Source organism: Spodoptera frugiperda, chromosome 10 (genome assembly GCF_023101765.2).
Source record: "Spodoptera frugiperda isolate SF20-4 chromosome 10, AGI-APGP_CSIRO_Sfru_2.0, whole genome shotgun sequence".
Lineage (NCBI taxonomy): Eukaryota > Metazoa > Arthropoda > Insecta > Lepidoptera > Noctuidae > Spodoptera > Spodoptera frugiperda.
Genome location: NC_064221.1, coordinates 1,764,007 through 1,788,600, shown reverse-complemented (window position 1 = coordinate 1,788,600; position 24,594 = coordinate 1,764,007). Strand labels below are relative to the sequence as shown.

The 24,594-nt window shown below is 36.7% G+C and overlaps 1 protein-coding gene and 1 long non-coding RNA gene across 4 annotated transcripts in view; one reads left to right on the top strand and one right to left on the bottom strand.

Annotated features, from left to right (window-relative positions):
* The window catches only part of LOC118277646 (lipase member H-like), a 37,681-nt gene extending 13,289 nt beyond the window's left edge, over positions 1-24,392 (top strand). For all 3 annotated transcript variants that reach the window (XM_035596538.2, XM_050696195.1, XM_050696194.1), the window contains exons 2-5: positions 931-1,052; positions 4,978-5,130; positions 11,583-11,736; positions 23,549-24,392. In XM_035596538.2, the coding sequence (XP_035452431.2) occupies positions 935-1,052; positions 4,978-5,130; positions 11,583-11,736; positions 23,549-24,221 (1,098 nt within the window). In that variant the 5' untranslated portion in view covers positions 931-934 and the 3' untranslated portion in view covers positions 24,222-24,392. The remainder of the gene's footprint in view (positions 1-930; positions 1,053-4,977; positions 5,131-11,582; positions 11,737-23,548) is intronic.
* Positions 12,900-14,518, bottom strand: LOC126911100 (uncharacterized). Its single transcript, XR_007705662.1, has 2 exons — positions 14,371-14,518; positions 12,900-13,671 (listed from the first exon to the last, which is right to left on the bottom strand). It is a non-coding gene; the product is annotated as an uncharacterized LOC126911100 (long non-coding RNA).
* Positions 24,393-24,594: the final 202 nt, after the last annotated feature.

The following is a 24,594-nucleotide window of genomic DNA, read 5'->3' as shown; positions in this document are numbered from 1 at the left end:
ATTAGGTCATACATATCGACGGTTAAAAGGAAATAGGGTACCTAAAAGCGATATTTTGGTCTAAAATGAGTTTATTATGCTATCCTACGTAAAATTTCCCGCTCTTTCGAATGCGCTTACTCTCATACCTCTGCGACGACATTTTTATACCCTAGTAAAAAAAAATCCTAGTATTTTTTCGACGATCGACGAGTTTAAACAGTTCTCCTGAACATTTCACTTTTTTATTCGCTTATACCCTATTTCTTTTTTACTGTCTATATACATATAGTCGGAATTTGAACCCGGTAAAATGAATTATAATAATTTTGATCCGTGTATTGAATTCGATATTGTCATACACTACACATACACTATTGATGATGATTATGGAAATGATAAAACTAATTGTTTATTCATAAGTTTCCGTTGACCGATTTCCAGTCATTTTTGTAATTATTTTGATGTTATTGAATAGTGAATATTGTGAAACAAAATTATTGTAATTTGGAGATAAAAATTTAGCCTCCATTATTAGCTGGCTAACTGAGCACTCATAATGTTACTCATAAGTAGATGACCTCCTGATAGATGTGACGTCATAAATTCTATATTACATCTACAGTTTATAATGCAAATAAACATGGATAGAAAACCCCAACGAAAAACTTTTGGACCGAAAACGCCCCAGGCACGATCACCTTGCCTGGTCGGAGGATCCTCCTTTTCTTAGGGAACTTTACTCTCTGTTCCCTAAACTGTCATAAGGTTCTTGATAGTTTTTTTTTTATGGAACACGCAAACTTGCAGGCGTATAACCTTATGGTGTGCAATCGCCGCCGCTGAAAAACCAGAGGCGTTACAAATGCGTTGCCGGCCTTTTGGGGGTTAGAAATTTAAGGGTTGTTGGGGAAACGGATAGTGTTGAAATAACTGTTTTCTTTATTCCAGAACAATGTCGCAGATGTTCAGACTGGTGGTGGTGACCGCTTGCCTCCTCATCGGTCAAGCACGAACTGCCACTTACGGACCGCGCGCCGACTATGGATATCCAGCTGGTCTTATTCCTGATTGTAAGTATTACATCATCGTGAGGTCTTAAGTGAGTCAATTTTCCAAAATCTATAGGAAAAATGCTATAGTAAAGCTGTAGGATGTTATGAGTCCCTTAGCTCAACAGTAGTCCTTTTTTTTGTTTACTGGGGGAAACCTTCAAAAGGCGCCTAGCTTTTTGGGGAAAAAACTAGGGAGTGTGGGATTTTTACCTCACTAAAACCTCCCCGGTGGCCACCTAAAAGAGGCACGGGCCAACCCCGGAGGCCCCGTGGTCAACAGTAGCCTTAACAACCACTTGAGTACTGCAACATCCAAATGAGTTAACAACTTATCTATTATATAAAAATAAGTTGGGTTTTCCTTCCTGACGCTATAACTCCAGAACGCATGAACCGATTTCCACGGTTTTGCATTCGTTGGAAAGGTCTCGGGCTCCGTGAGGTTTATAGAAAAGAAAATTCAGGAAAAAATCAAGAAGAAAGCAGGAAAACAGGGAAAATCATTGGTGGCGAAACGGAGTTCGCCGAGTTTGCTAGTATTACTATACTAATGCACGCTATACAACTTACGATTTAACTGTGCAGTTATAACTGTACAGTCTTAACTGTTCAGTTTTGACCGGATCGAATCAAAAATACTATATACTATTTGCTGTGCCCATCAGGGTCCACGTTATTTATATTATGTTGCTACCATGTTATTTATATTACCATCTTATCTTTACATTGTGGATTTGCAATAAAGAATTATGATTAAAATAGAAAAATCTGGACTGCCTCGTTGGCCGAGTAGTTGCAAGTGCGACTGCCGAGCAAGGGGTCTTGGGTTCGATTACCGGGTCGGGCATTTATTACTGGGCTTTTTTTGGTTTTTCGAAAATTTCTCAGTGGTAGCACGGAGCTTAGAAATGGGCCCGGTATATGGCAATAGGCTCACCACCATAAATTGTGAATGGGGGTGTACATTGGCATTATGTGCCATAATGTGCACCTCTGCCTACCCCTTCGGGGATTAAAGGCGTGCCGTTAAGATAGATAGATCAAGACTACACAGTTAAATAGTAAAGTCTGTAGCGTGCACAAGTAATAATTAAGTAACAAATGCAGAAGTCATTTCTCGAGTGTAGTGCAAATAAACGCACCCATGTAATTATTTACCTACCACATAATTATATTATGTGTTTAAGAATCAGTTTTGCATATTGCAAATTGTATTGAAACTATGTAATACTCGTATTATTATGTATCGTACCTATTTCCTGGTTGACATCGCACTTTGAACTTAATGTATTTGAAAAGAAATAATATTTTATTACAACCTATTCATTTGACATAATAAGTTTTACAACTTTACTTGCTTTGTATCTTAAATTATTGTTAAGTGCATTTTGTGTCTTCAATAGAAGTTGTAAAACTTATTATGCACAAAAATTGTTTACAAAGTACGTTAACGTTAGGCCTTTTATCCTCGAAGGGGTAGGTAGAGGTTCACATTATACATATGTACATACATAACCGCACGCCTGTCTACCATAGGGGGAGGCAGAGACAATGGCTCGCCAATTGCTATGAACCTTACATAGCATTTGCCGTTCGCCGGTTAAGGGTGGTTTTGATTTGGCCTTTCTTTAATATATCTTCTAAAAAATATATTTAAAAAAAAGTAACGATGGAGTTTCTTGCTCGTTCTTCTCCATTAGAAGCTACACTTTGGAACGAGCGCCTAGCTTCACTGACGGACAAACTGACGGACAATTCAATTTGACGTTTCAAATGTGCCTAATTTAGGATTAATAGAAATAAATGATTTGACTTTGACTTTATCGCCGATCTGTTCGCTATAATACGTCCGTTTAGGGCGCCCTCTACCGATAGCCCCATTCGTATAGATATAGATTAAAATTTTTAAAGAACTCGGCTAAAAGCATAGATGCAGTTATACCGATACGCAGATAATTATGCAGTCCTTAATTAAAGATAGCAATGTAGGCTAAAAGTGCATAAGTTGAAATTGATTAATCAATAATTGATACGCAGCCTATCATTAGGATAAACCACTTCGAATAGGCCTAGGTTAACCGGTTAATCCATCTATATCAAGGTTATGAAACACCCAGGACACATTAAACTACACAACCATTATAAACTGATCTTCAAGTGTGAGGACACCCCATACAAAGCCAGACCATGTTAAACTGGATTTATAACCAGTATAATTTGACCGTCCGGTATAAGGAAAGATTATATAAAGATAGTTCATGATAAACTGGTTATTGATATCCAGTATAAAAAGACCGTTGCATGTATAGAAAGATCATATGAAGCGGGACCATGTTACACTGGATTGTATAACCAGTATAATCTGACCGCTTAGTCTGTGGGAAGGTCATACAAAGCGGGATCATTTTAAACTGGTATTGTGTAGTTTAAAGTGTAGTCTGTATAAGTACTAGTGCATTCGGTCACGGCTCGCTACTTTGTTGTACTTAGGTTCATGTTCTATGTCAGTGACAGATGGTCTTGCATTACTTAGAGGTAGACTAGCTGTTTATCGCGGATTCACTCGTGTGTATATGTATAAGGAAAAATAAGGCCGTATTTCTGCCTGTCTCCAGATACTTGAGTACCTATCAGCAACGTCACGCCTTTTATTCCCGAAAGGGTAGGCAGAGGTACACATTATGACGCGTACCTATAATTTTTACCTACCTACTATCTACGTTGAGTCTATCATTTAACCAAAAAGGCAAATTTGGCAGCCAAGGATTGATTTTTAAAAAAATATATAGGTATGGCTTTTATTCATTTAGGGAAACAATTTATTCTTATTTCTATACTAGGCGGGACCAGCGGCTTCGCTCGCCTGGTTTATGGCCGTTGTGACTATACATATAATAAAAGTTTAATTTGTCTGTCAGTATGTTTGTTTGTTCTGGATAATCTCTGAAATGCTGGACCGTTTTTGACGGTACTTTTATTGGCAGATAGCTAATGTACTAAGGGTAACAAAGGTTACTGAAATCCTGTCAGAAGTAATTATTCTACGCAGTCGAAGCCGCGGGCAACAGCTAGTTATGTGTATAAAATGCCAATATAATATCTAAAAATAAACATAATAATAAACACATAATAAATAAATAATCTGCACAAAAAACAATAGAAAAGCGAGCAAACAATTAAATAATAATTTAACTGGAATTCTATAATAGGTGCAGTTATTATATACCTGTTTTTAAATACCACTTACTAAGTAGTCTCACTAGTTTTTCCTGATTTAACTGAGATCAAAGTTTACGTCTAATGTTCAATTGTTACATCTCTATTAGTCTGAAAAAATTGCGTAGATATATAGGACAAAATAATATGTAGTTTTAATAAAAATAGCTTACATATTGCATCGTCAGAGTTGAACATACTTATATTATTTTGTTACCAACGCTTTTTTTTGTGAGAGGGAAAGTCATTCAGTGACTTCTCCTATCTTGGATGAAGCAAGAGGGAGTGTCAGACTCTTACTGACTAATAACCACCTCGTTCCTACTCCTGCTTTTCGAGCCGGAGCTTACGGCCCCATCTGGTCACCAACTGACTAGTAAGCCGGCTGATAATGATGATGATTCTCACTAAGCTGTACGCTTCTCTCATGGGAAGAATATGAGGGTAACAGAAGTGGCTACTGGTAATTATTTTATCATTAGAACTTAAAACGTGATATTTTTTTCCACAAAAAACAAACAAGAATGATGGTAGACCGATTTGTCTACACGATACGTCATACGATTTGAAACATCCGCATATACACCAGTTCATCCGTAATCCGTAATCCGTTGCAACCAAAAATTCCATGGTAAATATCCAGTTTTAAGTTCTGACCACACTAATAGTGACCATGTCAGTTTAAAAAAAAGTAATTATTTTTAACAACTTTTCTCTTCATCCCCAGGTCCCGGCACCCACAAGAACGCCAGCATCAGTGCCCGCCACATGAACAACCTCCAGATTGCCATCCACCGCGTGTCCAGCAGTGGGCAGGTCGTGAGGAGGGTCATACCTCTGGAGACTGCGCCCAAAGTCATTGTCAGGGATAAACATATTGGTGAGTTAGATAGTAATACAATGGTGTAAGTGATGAACCTAGGTAATTACTATGTTCTGGACACAATTCCAGAATCCAGACTTTGTGTGTTGTAAACTTAAAATCGCATTTCCGACCTGGAAATCGAACCTAATACCACTTACTTGACAGTTACAATTTACCGTAGTTTTTAACTGCGGACTAACCTAGTGGGTAACTGGGACAGCAGGAGTAGGATCAAGGTGGTTTTTAGTTAGTAAGTCTGACACTACCTCTCGCCTCACTCAAGGCGGTACGTGAAACAACGGTTGCCTTGTGTTGCGTTGTATGAGTGAGGCTACCGGTGGCCCAATTACCGCCCTTTCCTGATCTTTCCAATAGCCGATTCCCCAACAACCCTTAAATTCCTAACCCCCAAGATGCTGGCAACGCACTTGTAACGCCTCTGTTTCGGGTGTTCCTGGGTGGCGGCGATTACTTACCATTAGGTGAAACGTCGGCTAATTTACAGGCTTATATAAAAAAACCTGATGATATCTAACCTTTGGACAGAATTAAGCTCTATTAAAAGAAGTACCCATTCATTAAAAACGTAATTGTGCAAAATTACTCTTAATACAAAGGCGTAAAGGCTAATGTTGTTATTTTGTCATGAAACCGGTAGATCTCTATTATATTTTAATGACACATGTCTGACATTTAATGTTTTCATCATTAATTTAATTGTAAACTTGTTTTATACAAATTATTGTGCATCCATTTATTGTAACTTGCAACAAAGAACAGTATAGTGATGCACTTGATCCCGGACTTTGCTTTGACATTCCCGGGACCTGGGATCTGGGGGCACGGTAGTGCTGTCAAATTCGATTTTTTAGCGTATAGCGCACAGGGCACTACCTACCTTATATCTACGACAGCGCTTCGTCGTATTAGTTGAACCTTCATAACTTGAGTTTGGGTTATACCAGATAAACAAAATTTTCAGGATATAATGTCAGTGGTAGACTTAATAAACCTCTAAAGTTTCAATTGCATAGCTCTTATACTTTAGATTTTATTGATATCTAAAATACCCCGATTTTGTCACTCACTCACTGATGATCAACAAAATTCTTAAGGTACTTCCTGAAGTCCTAGAAAACTGAAATTTGGTATGTAAGCTAGTATTAGTACCCAAACAAAAAAAAATCCTAAAACTTGGAACTTTTACCCCCCAACCCCTTAAACTAGGGGATGAAAGTTTGTTCGAGACTTCCGCAACTTTTGACGCTAGAGGTCTGAATGCGGCCGCGGAGGGGTAAAAATCTAAAATAGGGAAACTTAATTCCCTATTTCCTGCTTGAGATCTGAAAATTATACACAAGTACATAGAACACAAACTTTTCATCAAATCAAAACATTATCCTACCCATAAGTACTTAGATATGAATAATATTACTACACTTCACTTCGGTAAGTGTTTATTAATCAACCTATACTTTTGAACATAAGCATCGTAAGTATAGTATGCGCCAACGCCCGCCGCCTGCCCCCTCGTCCCCGCGCAGTAGCTAAAAATAATCGGCCCGTCAGCGAGCGCGGCACCCGAACGCGGGCAGACGCGCGAGGGCAGACGTCGTTGACGGTTGTCTCGTTGAATGAAAAATTTTCGGAATATTTCGGTGATTTAAAAGAGTTTTTACGCTATAATCTCGTAGGCGTGCAAACCTTGGACGTAACTGGCGAGTTGGCCGCACGGAAAGAGTTTAGAAGATTGAATAGATTTTTAAGTTCAAGCCCATATGACGAATAGCAAAAAGTCCGTGCGGTCGACTCGCCAGTTACGTCCAAGGTTTGCACGCCTACGAGATTATAGCGTAAAAACTCTGCTACGCGCTACGAACTACGCAGTACGAGCTATGGCTGTAGAATTTCCCCGTAACTTGAGTGTGAAATTAGGGCTTATCGATCTAGGTCTGGGCATGTAGGGTTAGAAACTTGGCTCTACACGGGATCTGATTACTTTTTGACAGTGCGACCTATATGGTCTCGTCTTGGCAACATTTAACATGAAATGTTTTTGTGGGTTATAACTGTCAAATTCGATTTTTTATGTATAGTACATAAAGTAGGTAAACTACCTATTTAAATAAAAAAATGTTTTTTAACCCAATAAGTTCAAGACTTGCAAATCACTTAACAGTACCCTTAGTACGAGTTTGATTTACGTTCAACGTAATCCAAACGAGAGTGCGTTCTGTGCTCTTATTGGTCGTTTTATTTGTGTCGGCCAATCAGAGCGCCGAACGCGCTCTCGTTTCGGTTTCGTTCAACATAAAGCAAAATCATACTAAGGGTACTGAACGAAGTGGATACGGTACCATAAATTACGATTTAACGCTATAATAATAATAACAAGCAGTGGACTACTTCTTAAAGTCAGTAATAAACACAAACATGTCCTATCCCAAAAATCAACAGCGAGATTTTACATGTTCTATCCCGAAAATCTGACTGATTTTATGCTTGTCATCATAACAATACATTATAACAGATACCCGTTAATTATAACCAATTATAACTCAACCAATAAAACACTCAAATTCCCCTTACAAAAGTCATATAAACGTAATCAAATTATATTATGTCCCATAAAATCCTTTACGATTTAATTAAAAGTCATTGAGTTTGGTTAATATACCAATTATTAGTTCAAAACTTCACGGAAATTACCCCAGTGAGAGTGAGAACTGAAAATGTCCAAATCCCGGGGTTTTCCGGGATCTCAGTGAAAACTTTATTTCACATCTCTATATGGAGTAGTCATATTATAAAGTCTATACTTAAGATATAAAGCTGAAGATTTTGTTTGAACGCGCTTATCTCTGGAACTACTGGTCCAATTTGAATAATTTCTTTTCTACCCTTTTTATATGTAAAACGTTACCGGGGCTCCGGTTCAAAGCAGGACAAAGATCGGGGTGGCTTTTAATCAGTAAGAGTCTCACATTCCCTCTCGCCTCACCCAAGGCCGCAGAAGTCATTGGATAATTTTCCCCCTCAAAAAAGGGTACTTTTTATTCCACGGGAAAGCAAGTGAATCCACTTAACAAAAATTAGTTTAGAAATAAATGCCTACCTAATTTCCACATTAAAATATAAATGAATCACCAAAAAAAAAAATACCGTTCAGTACATATACTCATACCTATTACATAATTGGGCAAACTGCTTTTAATTAATAACACGATATTAGCTTAAGTAAACGATTAGAACAAACAATCTACTCCGACCTTACAAATATTTGTTTTATAAACCTAAAGTAGAATATTCTTTAATTAAACTGGTTTTTCATTGTTTAGTATTACGTTTGTAAGAAAGGATTGGCAGAAGTGTTTTATTCTATTTTCTACGATATTTGCTAGGTTTGTTATTCTTTCACGCAAAAACTACTGAACAGATTTAGATAAAACTTTGCACAAAGATAGATTATTTTTTACTCGGGTAACGCAGGAGAAGCTGCTGGAAGAAACTAGTGTTGTTTTAAATCAGTAATAATTTTGGCTTATTTTTTAGACTAGCTAAAGCAGTATGTGATATTAATAGGCCTCAGGTTAGATTTCACAGTTGGAAAATCCACAATGAAATCTACACATCCACTTGAATAATGAAGTGAAAAGAATTCAAGTGGTGAATAGATATAGGAATGGGATGAATAGTTAGATGTTAGAATATTTCCCCAACATTTATTCATTCCTTATCTATTCACGCTTTGAATTCTACTCACTTTGTTTTACTGTAGCTATAGTTTCTCCTAAATTACATGGAAAACATAACGTAATTAGTGAAAACCGTCATTTAGCTTACTATATTCAGTCCAAGAAAACCCGTTTACGATATACCTCTATACCTAACTACTTATGTACATATGTCGTCACGTTCAATGTAACATTTTTGACAAGAAACTCCTTCAATAAATTGAATAGTCACCTTATAACAGGCCGATCGTCGAATAAGCCAGCTCATATATTATTCATAGCATGATATATAAGTTTGCAAAACTTCGCCTTGCAGCCATAATCTTGACAGTGGCTCTCAAAATGTTGGGAGATTTTGAGCGCTCATGTGGTGCAAGGGAATCTTGGGTGTTTTCATAGTCAGTGAGATTCTGACAGTAACGTTCGTCTTAAGACTGGCGAAGAGCCTCTATGAGGATTTTTCGGCTTGTGGTTAATTACTGTTGCACTGTTGGTGCAGTGGCTGGGCAACTGGCTGCTGCGCAACGTGTAGCGGGTTCGATTCCCGCACGGAGCAACTCTTTGTGTGATTTGTGTGGTCTGGGTGTTATGTGCATGTGAACTTGTATGTTTGTAAACGCACCCACGCAACCCACACAGGAGAAAATCCTAATGTGGGGCAACGTTTTAAAAATAAAAAAAACAAAATTAATAAAAATAAAAAAAAAACTGCTTTTCTGTTGCTGCTGCTATAATCATTACTTACCGCTGCACTTAATGTAACCATTGAGGTTACTTAATCCAGTCTTTAGCTATTGTTTTCGATACAAAATTGTCACTAAGGAACGGTTTAAGTAATCATTAAATGTCTCTAAGTGCGGCAGCTAGGCTAGATTCTCAGCTACTTTTTTTACTTACTTTCAATAATTAACTATTTATCTTTTCTTGTACCTTTCAAAAAAGTTTGAGAACCACTGTACTGATATTCACAGCTTCTGTAATAATGCGAATGTGTTCTGAACAGTCTGTGTGTATGTGGCCTCATCTTGTATTTTTTGGAAAAACTAAGGATTTTACTATTTTTTATTCTGATAATGGTCCATTTATATCTATGAAGTTTGGGCTCTTTAAGAACTTATGGACTGGAAATGATTTACTTTAGTGTAGAAGGAATAAGGTTTAGTTTTGTTTGTAGGAAAAGTAGGTAATCTTCTTGATGTATTTGTTTTATACCGATGATTGTAAATAAGGTTAGGAGTTTGTAGTTGATTTTCAATTTTCTGTCACGATTTGTGGTGCTTTTCCACCAGAGGTGTGCTATGCTATGTTGCTGTGGATACGTTTGGCTTCCACCAATCATGCTTTGTAGCTATGCTACGTAGATCTAATAGCTAAGCTGTGAAACTATGTGACCATTTCCACTGATATTAAGCTTCATAACTGTGCTATAGGAAGATGCGGAGCTCGGGTATACAATGTATCGTTAGTATGGAAGCTATCCATAGCACACATCTTTCCAAATAAAAAACACATAACTTAACTGACTCCGTTTCCACCAGTGCTAAGCTATGAGCACTATTGAATACCTAAGTGGTGGAAGTCAAACGCTTCCACAGGAATCTAGCATAGCATATCTCTGATGGAAAAGCACTTTAATACTGAGAAAACTACATGCCGTTCTGAGATGCAATTCTCCAAACCAAATCACACATCAGCCAATACACAAATCTTTTAACTCTGCTACCGTAGTTATGTATGTATAAAGAACTACTGTCAATCGTAAACGGAACATATGTGGATTTTATATACACCCACTAGCACATGAAACTATACCAACCAGCCTAATCACTCCAAGCAAATTCCAACCTTAAAACTTTAACATAAAGTTAAAAATTATTTAACAAGTTTATGGTATAAAGGGTATCTTGACATGCTTTCACGTATACTTCAAGAATTTTACGATGCTATTACAGATTGATAATATTTCTAGAACACTCCCAATCACACTTGGTACTTGAAGATCTCATATGCTAGTAGCGTACAAGCACTGAATAGTCTTGGTACTCGTATAATGTTTTACGATTTTGATTATTATATATAGCATTTTTAGAGTCTAGATTTCCTTGTAAATATGATTTAGGACGTGGTAAATCTTCAGAGATATGGGTTAGTGGTTTTTAATGCGGCTACTGAGCGTCAGTGCGGTCTTACATTTCCGATATTTTCTTTATGATCTAAGTCGGCAAATGGATCACGTGATGGTAAACAATCACCGCCGCCCATGGGCACTTGAAACACCAGAGGCGTTACAAGTGCATTGCCGGTCTTTTGGGGGTTAGGAATTTAAGGGTTGTTGGGGAATCGGGGATTTGTAAGATTGGGCCTCCTCCCCAATCTTAATTGGTTCTTCGGTAACCTCACTCACACATCGAAACACAACGTTGGTTTTCTCTCTTTTCTGCCGGTATATGAAACACAATAGAAAATCCACTCTGTCTCGCGTAGATCTGTGCTCCCGACATACTAAGGGACATACTAAGGGAGGAAACCATTCCATGACTTCTCCCGGGAGAGGGAGTGACATACTTCTACTGACTAAAAACCACCCCGTTCCTACTCCTCTTCATAGAACCGGAGTCCCGGTAACCCGTTAAGCAGTTCGCATCTCCAGAACCATGTAAGCGAGGAATTCAATTAAAAATGTTAGCTTTCTATACCTGATGTTTTACGTTGATATTCTTTCTCTATTTTCAGATTTAAAGAACAAGAAGACGCTGGTGTACGCAGTGGGTTTCATGGACAGTTCAGTGCTCCCGTTCTCCCAAGCGATCGGCACCTCATACTCCAAGCGAGGGTACAACGTGTTCATTTCCGAAACACTGGCTTTCCTCACTTATATCTATCCGAAGTAAGTAAGACATTATTAAGAACATTAATCCTAATATACAGAGGTTTTTTTAAGGGGGGAAAATCATCCAGTGACGTCTCCCGCCTTGAGCGAGGCGAGAGGAAGTGTCAGACTCTTACTGACTAAAACACCCCGTTCCTACTCCTGCTTTTCGAGCAGGAGCCCCGGTAAACTGCTAGGTTAGTCCACTGCTCCGAGTCGGCATCGGTATCATATTTTCTTTCACCGTTTGTCAGTGGTGTCTAAGTAATCTTAGAAAGTACTAAGAAGTAATGTGACTTTTTCCAATTTATATGCATGTACTTTCTAAGATTATTTAGACGCCACCGACAAACGGTCATCAGTCACTTATAGGCTGTTGATATGATGTGAACAGTATCACAAATATCCATCTTGATTGTCTATAGACTATAGTTGAACACATTAGCATCAACTTTAGTGCGTCAAGTTACACTTTTATAAAACAGTGTGCTAAGCACGAAAACTATCGAGAAAGTATTCGTATCGCAATCGAAAGAATTTTCTATGGGATTTGAACAGCGCCCCTACCGTGCGTAAAAGGAACTAAATATCGCAAGCACGAATGTTTTTGATAACTATCGTATAGTAATCGTATCGTATTGGTATCGAAACCTAGAACATTTTGACACAAATTGGAAGCACGAACGAGCATTTGACGTACGGTAACGTAAATTTCGAAAGCTGGCTATCGAAACGACTCGACACATTTGTCACTGAGAATTTGTCGGTGAGAAAGGTATCGAAATTTGTAATAATACAAAAATTATTATATTGTGAAGTCAGTGAGTGCTTGCAGTGATTTTTATAAAATGCCAAGACCGTCGTTGTACCAACAAAGTACCTACAACAAGTACTTAAGATCGTTAACAACGATTGTACCAACAACAACGAATACGTTTAAGGGTTGTTGGGGAATCGGGGATTGGGAACATTAGGAAGGGGGAAATTGGGCCTCCGATAACCTCACTCACACAACAAAACAACGCAAGCGCTGTTTCACGTCGGTTATCTGTGAGGCCGTGGTATCACTCCGGTCGAGCTAGCCCATTCATGCCGAAGGATGTAATCCACAGTAATAGGAAATAAGTAAAGAAAACTACTACTAAAAAACATTTTGGTGGACAGAATAAATAGACTCCATAGTTATTTCAAGTGTTTTATTACTTTTTAGTACAAAATCCTCTTTTTATAGTTAATAAAATGTATATACATATATAACTAATAACGTAGTTATAATTAGCGAAACAATTGTATAACAAGGAAGAGTGAGGCTTATCCCAACACAAGTATCTTCGGATTACTTTTTGGGAAGCCCCGGCAACTTATTGTACTAACTTTTGTCAATAAACACATTTTTATTTTTTTATTTATTATTATTTAACTAACTTAAAAACTATTTTATCCTAATCTTAATCCCAATAATATATAATTTATTTATTTATTATTATAAGACATTAATGAAAAACAAGATGAAGACACAAGATCATGTGCTTATGCCAATTATAGACATGCACCACATTCACAGTATTGACACAGTTAGAATAATTATTATAAATACAATGGCATTAACAATATTTTGATAATATTTTAAAATAACATAAAAACAGAAAAATTCAAATAAATATAAAATTAACAGTAAGTTATAAAAAATAATCAACTAATAAAAAATAATAACTTTTCTCATGCTCCTTAGCATAGCATTCTTGTCATTATCTATACACATTTTAATCAAACTCGCTTTAGGTTTTTTCACTGGTGGAGGATTCCAGCTATCTTCCTCGGATGGAGGATCGGTGGTTTTGGTGGAGGCGCTGGCGAAGGGTAGGCTTCGTGAGGAACAGTGAGTGGTGTGGTAGGAATACAGTAGGCCCACTGCTCCCAGAAATATTGGACTGGTCCCACAAATATTCCAATCTGTAAAAAGATAATACATCAAATATTACATTACAAATATTGTTTAAGTATCCGCTGCTGCCTGAATGGCTCCTTCCATTTAGCCTGAATGTAACTGCTAGGGGTTTGCACCGGAGCAGTGAGTACCGGAGAATAACTGGTAATATACCGGTAAAAGTACTCGATTGAAATCAATTGGTTGTTAACCGATTAAACTCTGGTGATTGTATTATATCTAACTGGAATATTTTTATGTAAATAATATTATTTTTCAATACTATATTAATACTACTAAAATAATAGAAATATTTATTAACCATCAGTTTTTAATTTAATACATAATTAAGATAATTTATTTACTGATTTGCTTCTTTCGAATTATATTATTTATTTCGGTCATCAAATCAAAGCGCTCCTGGCAGTTTATGTGGCACAATTCACTTTCTACTAGCTTTCCAAAGAGTTCAGGGTTCGTTGAAGTCCAATTATCTATTTTGTTTTGTTTTTCAATTAATAAAAACTTGATTATCACCGGTTATCACCGGTGAATCTCCGGAGATCGGCAAATCACCGGTGAATTTCGCCAGTACGCCAGATTTCGCTCCGGTGCAAACCACTAGTAACTACCACCCCGGGGAGGGTTTAGACAAATCTCTGTTAAACTATTGTCCATCACATAAAAAAGGCTAATCAAAGAAACATTTAGAAATCTTTACTTACTTTTGTATAAATTCCACCATTAGCTCATATTGGAGTTGAATCGTCCTCATTTTAAATGTAACATGTTAAAATTGTAATTTTATCTTATTTACATTTTACATAAGATAAAATAACAAACAAACAACCGGCATGACAAATGTGATGTCAAATACGACGTTCGGAAATCATAAAAAAAATTATAAATTTATGAAACTAAGTACTTATTTTTTTTCATAGATAATGTCACGTTATATTTCTCTTAACTCGCTTTAAGAACTTTTTGCACATAATTAATATTTATTTAATAAATATTATTTCATAAAACGTGTACACAAAGGTTGAAATATATATATAAATTTAATTTAGTTTTCAGACGAAATCTTTATGCTCAACAAGTCATTCAAATCGTTCACTTGGCTGCTTCTCTAGTTTACATTAGCATGACGTCACTATCGAATTGGATTCGAGCTCTCGATAGTTGAAAGAATAGGCTTCGTGCTGCCACACTCCGTTAACGTCTCATGACGTATCGTCATCTCGATACGTTTACATTACGAATGCGATAGTTATTCGTGCTTGGCACTCAGTTGGCAACTTGGCAGTCACTATGAATGATATTAAAATAGTTTATAAAGGTCAGTAATCTTACTCCGTAGTCTACGTACCAGCGAGAAAGAAATATGGAGGTTTAATAAGTAAAATATTGAGGTAGGTATTTTAAGTCAAAAAATGTAATTGCACTAAACTAGCATACGACTGCCTCGTTCGTCGAGTGGTCGCAAGTGTGACTCCCGGACTAGGGGTCTTGGGTTCGATTCTCGGGTCGGGCAAAGTATTGCTGGGCATTTTTTGTGAAATATTTCAGTAGTAGCACGGAGTCTGGAATTGTATCCAGTGTAAGTCCCATGTGATAGGGGTTTCACATGGTGAAACGTAGGTACATGATACAAATGGTGAAAAATGCTACTACTGAGAAATTTCCGAAAAACTGATCAAAGCCCAATATTAGTTTCCCCTACCCTAGAATCAAACCTGAGACCCCTTATCCGGCATTCACACTTGCGACCACTCAACCAACGAAGCACTCCACGTTCCAAACTTCCTTGATACAGCGATAACTTGCGACTGAATCCAAAACGCAAATCGCTATGACAATTCATCCTTCCGGGTAAGATCTCTGATTCCCTAGACCTATAGACTCAAAATTTATGGCCCAAAGGTCATCGGTTCGAGTCCCTGCTCGTAAATTTTGCCGGAGTTTGGCACCGGCCAAAGATATTGAGATCGCTGTAAGTTGATAGGGGTGTGCCCTTTAAGACAGGATTAGGTATTTGTGTCCTTCGTAGAGCATAGTTTTTTTTGGGTAGGATAATCTTATCTAAAGATATTATGATCTTAGTGAATATATTAGGTGAGTTTGTCGGATTAAGTTACTCCGGCACGTTTGAGATACGGGAATCTCACTCACACAGTGACACACAATGCAAGCGTTGTTTTACGCTGGTTTTCTGGGTGCGGCATGACTCTCTCAAGTTTAAGTCTTTGACTGCCAATAGAAAACTGTTGAAGACAAATCCTACGCTAAAGTCGGTCATCGGTGACCACCACGGCATTCAATGTGTTAAAAACTACATAGATAGTATCTATTAAACTGTAACGAATTGTATGACTCGAGTACTTAACTATTTTAATATAAAAAAAATATTAAAAACAGTTTCTTATTTGTTTCTCAGACACATAATCTCGGGACGATTTTGCTCAATTCCGGGTTGATTCCACTTAACTTCATCGTTGAATAATGTGATTGGAATTTGGTCATCTATTTTAGTTAATGACATACATATTAATTTCATGTACAATGTACATACATTCAATTATTTTCTAAGTATACGACCACATTATAAATTAAAATTAAAAGCTGTCTAATTCAAGTTTAATCAAAGTCTAAGTCAAAGTGTGGGAGAGGCCCGATTATCCTCATTCCCCAATTCCCCAACAACCTTAAATTCCTAACCCCAAAAGGCCGGCAACGCTTTTGTAAGACCTCTGGTGTTTCGGATGTCCATGGGCGGCGGCGATTGACTACCATCAGGTGATCCGTCTGCTAGTTTACCGGCTTATACCTTACTTAAAAAAGCCAAAATTATCTCATTCAAATAGACCAGTAACGCTTTGAACATCAAAATTAGATGATCACTTAAGCATAATTATAAACCCTATAACACAGTTCTTAAAACACCTACTTATAGATGAGTTGTTACCGTATAAACAGGTATCCGGTTCAATACGGCTCCCGGCAACTAGTGATGTGACTCGCGGATATTTGGCGGATACTATCCGTCATGTAATGGGCTATAATTTTTTATTTACCTATTTAGGGTGTTTATAGACTTGACAGGTTATTAAGTGGTTGTAAAAGAATAAATAAATAACACTTGCCAATCATGAATTGTTCTGTTAGATTACGTAGATTCATACTTAACCTCACGCCTGTCTCCCATGGGGGTAGGCAGAGACAATGGAACGCCAATTGTCATGATATTATTATTTAATAATGAAATCTTATATATAAAAATGAATCGCTAAAAGTGTTGGTAAGCGCATAACTCGAGAACGCGTGGACCAATTTGGCCAATTCTTTTTTTGTAATATTCGTCGAAGTTCAAGGATGGTTTTTACGGCGAGAAAATATCAAATAATTGACGGAAAAGCCCTAAAAACAGCCCTTTTCTTTATCCCATACAAACGTTTTCTAACTAATACGTAGAGTTAATTTGAGCTTTATTGCTATTGGATAAAGTTCATATTGGATAAATGCTATTGGATACTAAAAAAACAAATGCTATTGAATACACTATTATAAATGCGAAAGTAACTCTGTCTGTCTGTAATTACGCTTTCACGCCTAAACCAGTGAACCGATTTTGATGAAATTTGGTACTGAGATAGAATAGACCTTACTTGATACTTTTTATTGCAAAAAAATAGCGGAGAATGGGTAAAAATAAAAAATAAATAAGTATAATGGTCATATGTAAATTCGTCATTTTAAAAGCTGTAACAGTGAAATTTTGTATTTAGACACTTAATGAGGAGCGAAAGAACATAGGCTACTTTTTAATAAAAACATTCTACGCCTTCTACAGGCGTAGAATGTTTGATAGAGGAGATTAATGTTTGCTTGAAAATTCGTCATTTTCGTTAATACGTTGCCTGTGGCTTCACTCGCGTTCGATTCTTATTTAAATACACATATACTTATTTAAATCGCCAATATCCCTACTACCATACTAATGTTATGAATGCGAAAGTAACCCTGTTTGTGTTGAGGTTACGCTTGCACAAATGTTTTTTTGGAATATAAAAACGAAACAATGTATTTTTTTATTAATAGGCAATATATAGGAAATTAAAGGATAATAATATAGATAACCTTGGCTACTTTTCATCATGATTATAAAATGATGAATCGGCGGTCGTGGTTTCTATGGAATACATATCTTTAAAAATTCACATTTTAGATGACATACGGCAGCATTTTGACCACTAACAACATTACGCGGACGAAGTCGCGGGCAAAAGCTAGATGTTTTCAATAAACGTTCATGTCAAATATTTGTTGTCCATCCTGTCAAATACTGTAAACAATGATTGACATTTATGCATAAACTATTTGAAAAGGGTGAATAAACAATTGTCTGTATTTTTTTTAAATCTATTGAAAATGTTGAAAAGTGCATTAAGCATTAATAGAAATTCCTCAAATATTTTTTATGCGTGCGTTCAGATATAATGACAAATTATCAACAGTTACGCGTGTGTTCAGAAATTTATTTTGTGTAAATTAAAGTTTCTATTCACGTTTTCGAACAAACGATGCTCTTTCAATATAGTCTATTGGTGTGAATGACATTGACATTCGTATTGCGCGTTTTTTAAAATATGCCTAATTAAATGTATATTTTTCAATATTTCTGAGAGATTATCTTAATATTTTTTCGAGTTTTAAAGACTAAGAAGATTTTTATTTGCTGATAAGTGTTTGTTAATCAAGGTAAGTTCACATCTTTACATTGATTTTTAGTAACTTTTGGTGACTATACAATACTACAATTTGGTATACATGGTTATGCAGAAAATGTATGAGAGCTTTTTATTTTCAGTTGGAATTTCGTTGTTAACAATGCTACCAACCAGACGTACAAGCTTAGGCCGCAGAACTCGAAATACGGCAAGTCAAAGAAATATAAGAGCAAATCAAACTGATGAGCAACGCGAAGCGCGAAATGAACTTGAACTGAATCGATATCAAGATAAAATGTTGTGTTTAATCCCCACAAAGCTGCATTCAGTTATAATGTGGCAATTGATTACAGTTCAGAGCAAATTGTTGCTATTGGACTAATGAACATTGTGTGTCCACATTGGGATTCAAATTCAAAAATGAAGCCCCTGGATTGTGTTGCGCCAGCGGCCAAGTCAAATTGACGCCATTGGTACCGCCACCAGAGCCACTACATTCATTGGTTAATTTTTTGACTCATATCCAGCAGTACAATAATTGCTTTCAAATGACATCATTTGGGGCAACAAAAGTTATACGAGACAATTTTATGCCTACTTTTAGTAAGTAAGTATAATGGCAAAGGTTTTTTTTTAGTTTTAAAACCATGTAGCTGGTGCAAAATATGTCGAGTCAGTGATGTGTTTATTTTGTAAACAATAAGTCAAATACATATAATAGTCTATAATCCGAAGACTTAATCAGCAACATTTTATAACATGTTGTATTTTATAGTGGCATGAGCAAGATGTTCTTGGTAAAGCCTACTACTTAAAGCTGCCGTGGAAGGCTGTTCAATGTCGAAGTTAAAAGTAGTTTTAATTTGAAATGATGTAAAGTATTGTGGCAGTATTTTGCGAGCTACATGATGGTACAATTTGCTATACAATTACCTGTATACATTTTTATATTCTTGCAGATTCAGGGATTCAAATATATCATCAAACAGGTTCCTTATTGCCAGTGCCTGTTGAAGACTATACATTTTTTTGAAGACTATACATTTGGACAATTCAGCAAGAGAAGTCGATCAGCGTTGCGCACACAACAACTCAGTAAAAAGATCCATTGTGATGAACAACTTCAAACATTTTTCCATCAACACAATGAATTAATTGCATTATTCACAAATACATTAGACCGCATGCCATCAGATAATCACAAAATTGTCACAAAATGCTGGACATTTTAATGTGCCAACAATTGATAAAGAGCGCGCGTGGTATTTAGCTCAATGTTTACTTAAAAATGCCAAGTTCTTCAATAGTGATTTGTAAAATTATTTGTGAAATTATTGAATCCTATGGAATAATCACTATTATGAAAATATATTTTGTTTTTTTTTTTAATTAGTAAAGTCCTTTTCAGGTATAGTGAGATCAGGAAATTATGGATTCCTTTTTATATGGAGGATATTATAGATTCCAGTTCAAATTGAATATGGACTCATACATAGTTCAGCTATACAAAATAAAGTAGAGCATCATTGCTACGCGAAAGCGGTACGAAGTTCGCTGGGTCAGCTAGTTATTAATAGTAATGTTAGTTAGGTTTATGGAAACTTGTAAAACAAAATAGTATAGATTAATTTTGTATACTAAAAAGACTAAGAAAATATTTCACGAATCGAAAATTAAAAGTACTCAGAAAATAATTTTACAAAATATATTTCCGTAAGTAAATTCCAAGTTCCTTTGAAATCGCTTTACTTCGGAGCTAGAAGCTTTACGCAAACTCCTTTCTCAAAGGGGAGAAAGTACACAAACATACAAAACATTTATTTAAAAAAATATCGAATTATACTTTTCGCGATCTCAGAATCAATCTTTTCGTTTAAAACTACTCAACCAATAAAACTTAATATTCTACATTATTATATTACGGATACTAGAATGGGGCTACAGTTTAGGTATAAATTATTATAATAAATATTATAGGTATAGGTATTATTTATAATTATAGGTATAATTAATTACAATTATTAGGTTAAAAAAAATGCTACTCTCGCGTGGTTTCACCCGTTCTGCCCGGTTCTTATTGATTGTAGCGCAATCTTTAAGGGCCTTTCTGAATAAATGCTCTATTCAACATAAAAATATTTTTTCAAATCATACCAGTAGTTACAGATATTAGCGCGGTAAGCAGTGGCGTAGCGTGAGTGTCGGCCGCCCGGGGCGGAAGACAATTTTGCCGCCCCCTTATTTAGGTATTTTAATTTAATGTATACTACACATTACATACATTCATAATAGAGAACTTTTCGGCGAGAACAGTCATGAATCAGAGCACTCCCCGTGGTATAGGCGATATAATGAACGAAGCTACATCTCTACGCATTGCCAAAGTGTCAAGTCGGTTTTAAATTTCCTGCCACTCAACAATCCTAGACTAGTATTCCATATGGGGCCGAACCTGCGCCTTATATAGAAGCAGGCGATGGGCTGGAGTGAAATACTGCCTTGATCTGTTGAGCACACCAAGCTTTTTCGAGGATAATTTAGCCTTATCCTCTAGATGGCCACGGATATGGACGTCGCTCGAAATGTTGATGCCAAGTATCCCAATTCTAATACCGGGCTAAACACGCCGACCTGTGTCTTAGTATTATTTATTTATTTTTATTTTACACTTTATGTACATTATACAAAGGAGGACTTAATGCCAATTTGGCATTCTCTACCAGTCAACCTTGGGGTGATGCAGAGAGACAACAGTAGGTGTAACAGCAGGCATATATTGAAATATTAAAAGATAAATAAATTATAATTATATTTATAACGATCATGTTATATATACAATAAATATTACAATATATACATACATACATATATACATATATACATACATACATATATACATACATACATACATACATGTACTATGTGTGTGTTGAGTCTGTCAGCCTCTTCCATAATTATGCTCACGAAGCCTAAATTTGAAGGACAGTCGACTGGTCGCCGTCCTGACATCCGTAGGCAGCGCATTCCACAGCAAAATGGATTGTATGAAGAAAGAAGAGTGAAGGAAGTCAGTACGATGAGTTGGACATTGTAGAAGAAGATTATTAGAGGAGCGGAGATACTTGCTGTGGTTTGCGCTTATATACTGGAAATAAGAGGATAGATATGTAGGAGAATTGGGGGAGTTTAGAAGGGAGAATAAAGTGGTTAACGCCCGTTGTTCCCTGCGCTGGCGTATGGGCAACCACTTTAGTTGCAATCGAAATGCAGAGACATGGTCGTATTTACGCAGATTGAAGACGAATCGAATGCAGTTATTCAGAAAGTGGTCGAGTTTGTTGAGTAGGTCTGCATTCAGGTCGTAAAAACACACATCAGCATAATCAAAAATGGGGAAAACCAAGGACTGGACAAGCATTATCTTGGTGGAGGACGGAAGAAAGTTCCTTAAGCGATACAGAGACCGCAGCGTTCCAGTAACCCGTTGGCATATACTGGTGACGTGAACACGCCAGGTCAAGTTGCTATCAACGTACAAGCCAAGGTTCTTCACATCACTGCTGAACGGAATGATCGCACCGTTGAACAGAACAGGCGGTATAGCTGCAACGTCAACCCTGCTCAGGGTACGAGAGCCTCCCACCACGATTGCCTGACATTTATTCGGGTTTACAGCTATTCCATATTTCGTAGACCAGTTGTGTATAGCCAAAACACAACTGGTCAAAATTAACCGTTTGAAAGTTAGACGCTTCTAAATTGGAAAAATGAGTGTGTCCCCCCTCTAACTTTTAAAATAAGAGAGGGAGAAAACAAAAATAAATATATGCTCTAGATTTCAATAGAAACTAACAACGACAATTGGTTTGAACCAGATATCATTATTAGTTTTTAAGAAATAAAACATTTTCAAAAACCGCAAATATAACTTTGTCGTTCTTACAAACACTATGTAAAACCAAGTTATTTTACAACTTTTATATTATGTCATCTACTTGCTGTTACGGAATCCTTCATGGGCGAGTCCGACTCGCACTTGGCCGGTTTTTGTTTAGGGATCGGATGGACCAAGGCCGTCTTCCATGATTTCGGGACTACGCCTAAAGAGTAAGCTCATTTTATTCGGTCCAAATTTGTACAGTCGACTCTATCTAAAGGTTCCCTCTCGGGCCAAGACCACTCGTTAAAGGTTCCATCCCCACTATCACTACTTTCTCCGATCTCTAGTTGCGAAAAAAATATAAAATGGTTGAAATATTTACAAAATATTTTTATTATTTATTGTTTAAAATTTGCCGCCCCCTAAAAAGTGCCGCCCGGGGCGGGCCGCCCCTGCCGCCCCCACTACGCTACGCCACTGGCGTTCAGACAAAGAAACAAACTCTTCAGCTTTATATATAAGAATATCCGCACTCCATACAATCCAAATATTCAGCAGTATCCGAATATTCTAACGCCCATCCCTATTGTACCTTAAGCCCATGATCTGTTTGATCAGATGCGGGATTATTGCCTGTTATTGCGTATTACTCTGATAAATTGAGTTGAAGACAGTTCATTACAAAAACGGGGTAGGTAGAGCTCCTGCTACTTTATGTATAGCAACTGATGTTGATGAGTGAAATGTTGCTAGTTTTATTTGGAAAGGAGTTTTTGTGAACATGCACATGCAATGCTCTGTTATTGTTATTGATTATATTACTATAATTATATTTTTGTTGATTAATGCTTTTGTTTCTTGAATAAAAAGTACTGTAGATATAATAATGTATCTAAGCCCCCAATTTTATGCGCCAAATACTTTGGTGCATAAAACGGTACAAAGACAAAGACGAAGATTCTTGAATAGGATTCATGCTTTAGGTATTTCCTGCTATATTTTGTTAAGGTTAAGGAAACTAGATAGGAAAACGATGTGATGGGGATGATGATGATGGGGAAGGGGAGTAATCGGACCTCCGCTAACTTACTTCACTCACACAACGAAACATAACGCAAGCGTTGTTTCACGTCGGTTTTCTGTGAGGCCGTGGCCGTATCATTCCAATCACCTCGGTCGAACCGGCCCATTCGTGCCGAACCATGACTTTCCCACACACACTTACTTTAAATATTATAAAAAAAGTAATTTTAATAACTGTGATATAATTTTAATACCAACTCACTTTCTTTACAGATCCGTCCGCCTAGTAAGATTTATCGGCAAGAAGATGGGAGAATTCCTTGTAAAACTAAACGAACTAGGCGTTGAACCAGCCAACCTAGAACTTGTAGGCACCAGCTTAGGAGCCCACGAACTTGGGTATGCAGCGAAATACTTCTTCAAAGCCACAGGGAAAAAAGTCTCAAGATTAACAGGATTAGACCCAGCAGGACCTTGTTTCAGAAGCTTGGGCCCAGAAGATAAGCTATGGAAAACTGACGCAGAATTAGTCGATGTTGTTCATACAAATATAGACGGTTTTGGCATAGCAGAAGCATTAGGGCACATTGATATTTATGCGAATGGAGGTGAATTTCAACCTAGTGACATCCCATACATACCCTGTCTAGTGATTTGTAGTCATGTTAGATCTATTATCTACTGGTGGCAAGCTTTAGAACACCCTAAAAAGTTCATAGCTGTCAAATGCAATACTGTTCAGGAAGCAAGGTTTGCTCAATGTTTTAACAATACCGATACTAATTACCTAGGTGTTGAGGCTCAATTTGATAAACCAGGTATTTATTATTTGGCTACTAATAATGAGTTTCCTTATTATAGGGGTAAAGAAGGTTTGAAAGCAGAGAATGAGATTTATACTTCTGTTGTTAGAAGAATTAATAGTGATGATGAGTTTGTTGTATAGTTTGGGGGTTTTAAGGTTTAGAGTAATGTGGACTGTGTGTGTTTAGTGATAAAGTTTATAATTGAAGTGGTTTGGACGACTAATGAACATTGCACAGAATAATAAGCTTTGTTTAAAGTGTCGTAAAGTACAAATATGGATGTAAAGGAGTGTTGTTAATAAGTTTTTTAGTCTTTTTAAAAAAGCAGTCTATAGAAGTCACTTAAGGCATATTTTGTCACTTTCACACATTTGGTATCTATAATGTGATGAACAGAGGCAAGAATATTAAAAAAGAGAGATTGCATTTTAGACTTGACTACATAAAATTTTCATTTTCTTAAAGATACTCCCAGACTCCCAAGTATTTTGTCATGTTTATATTATAACTTTC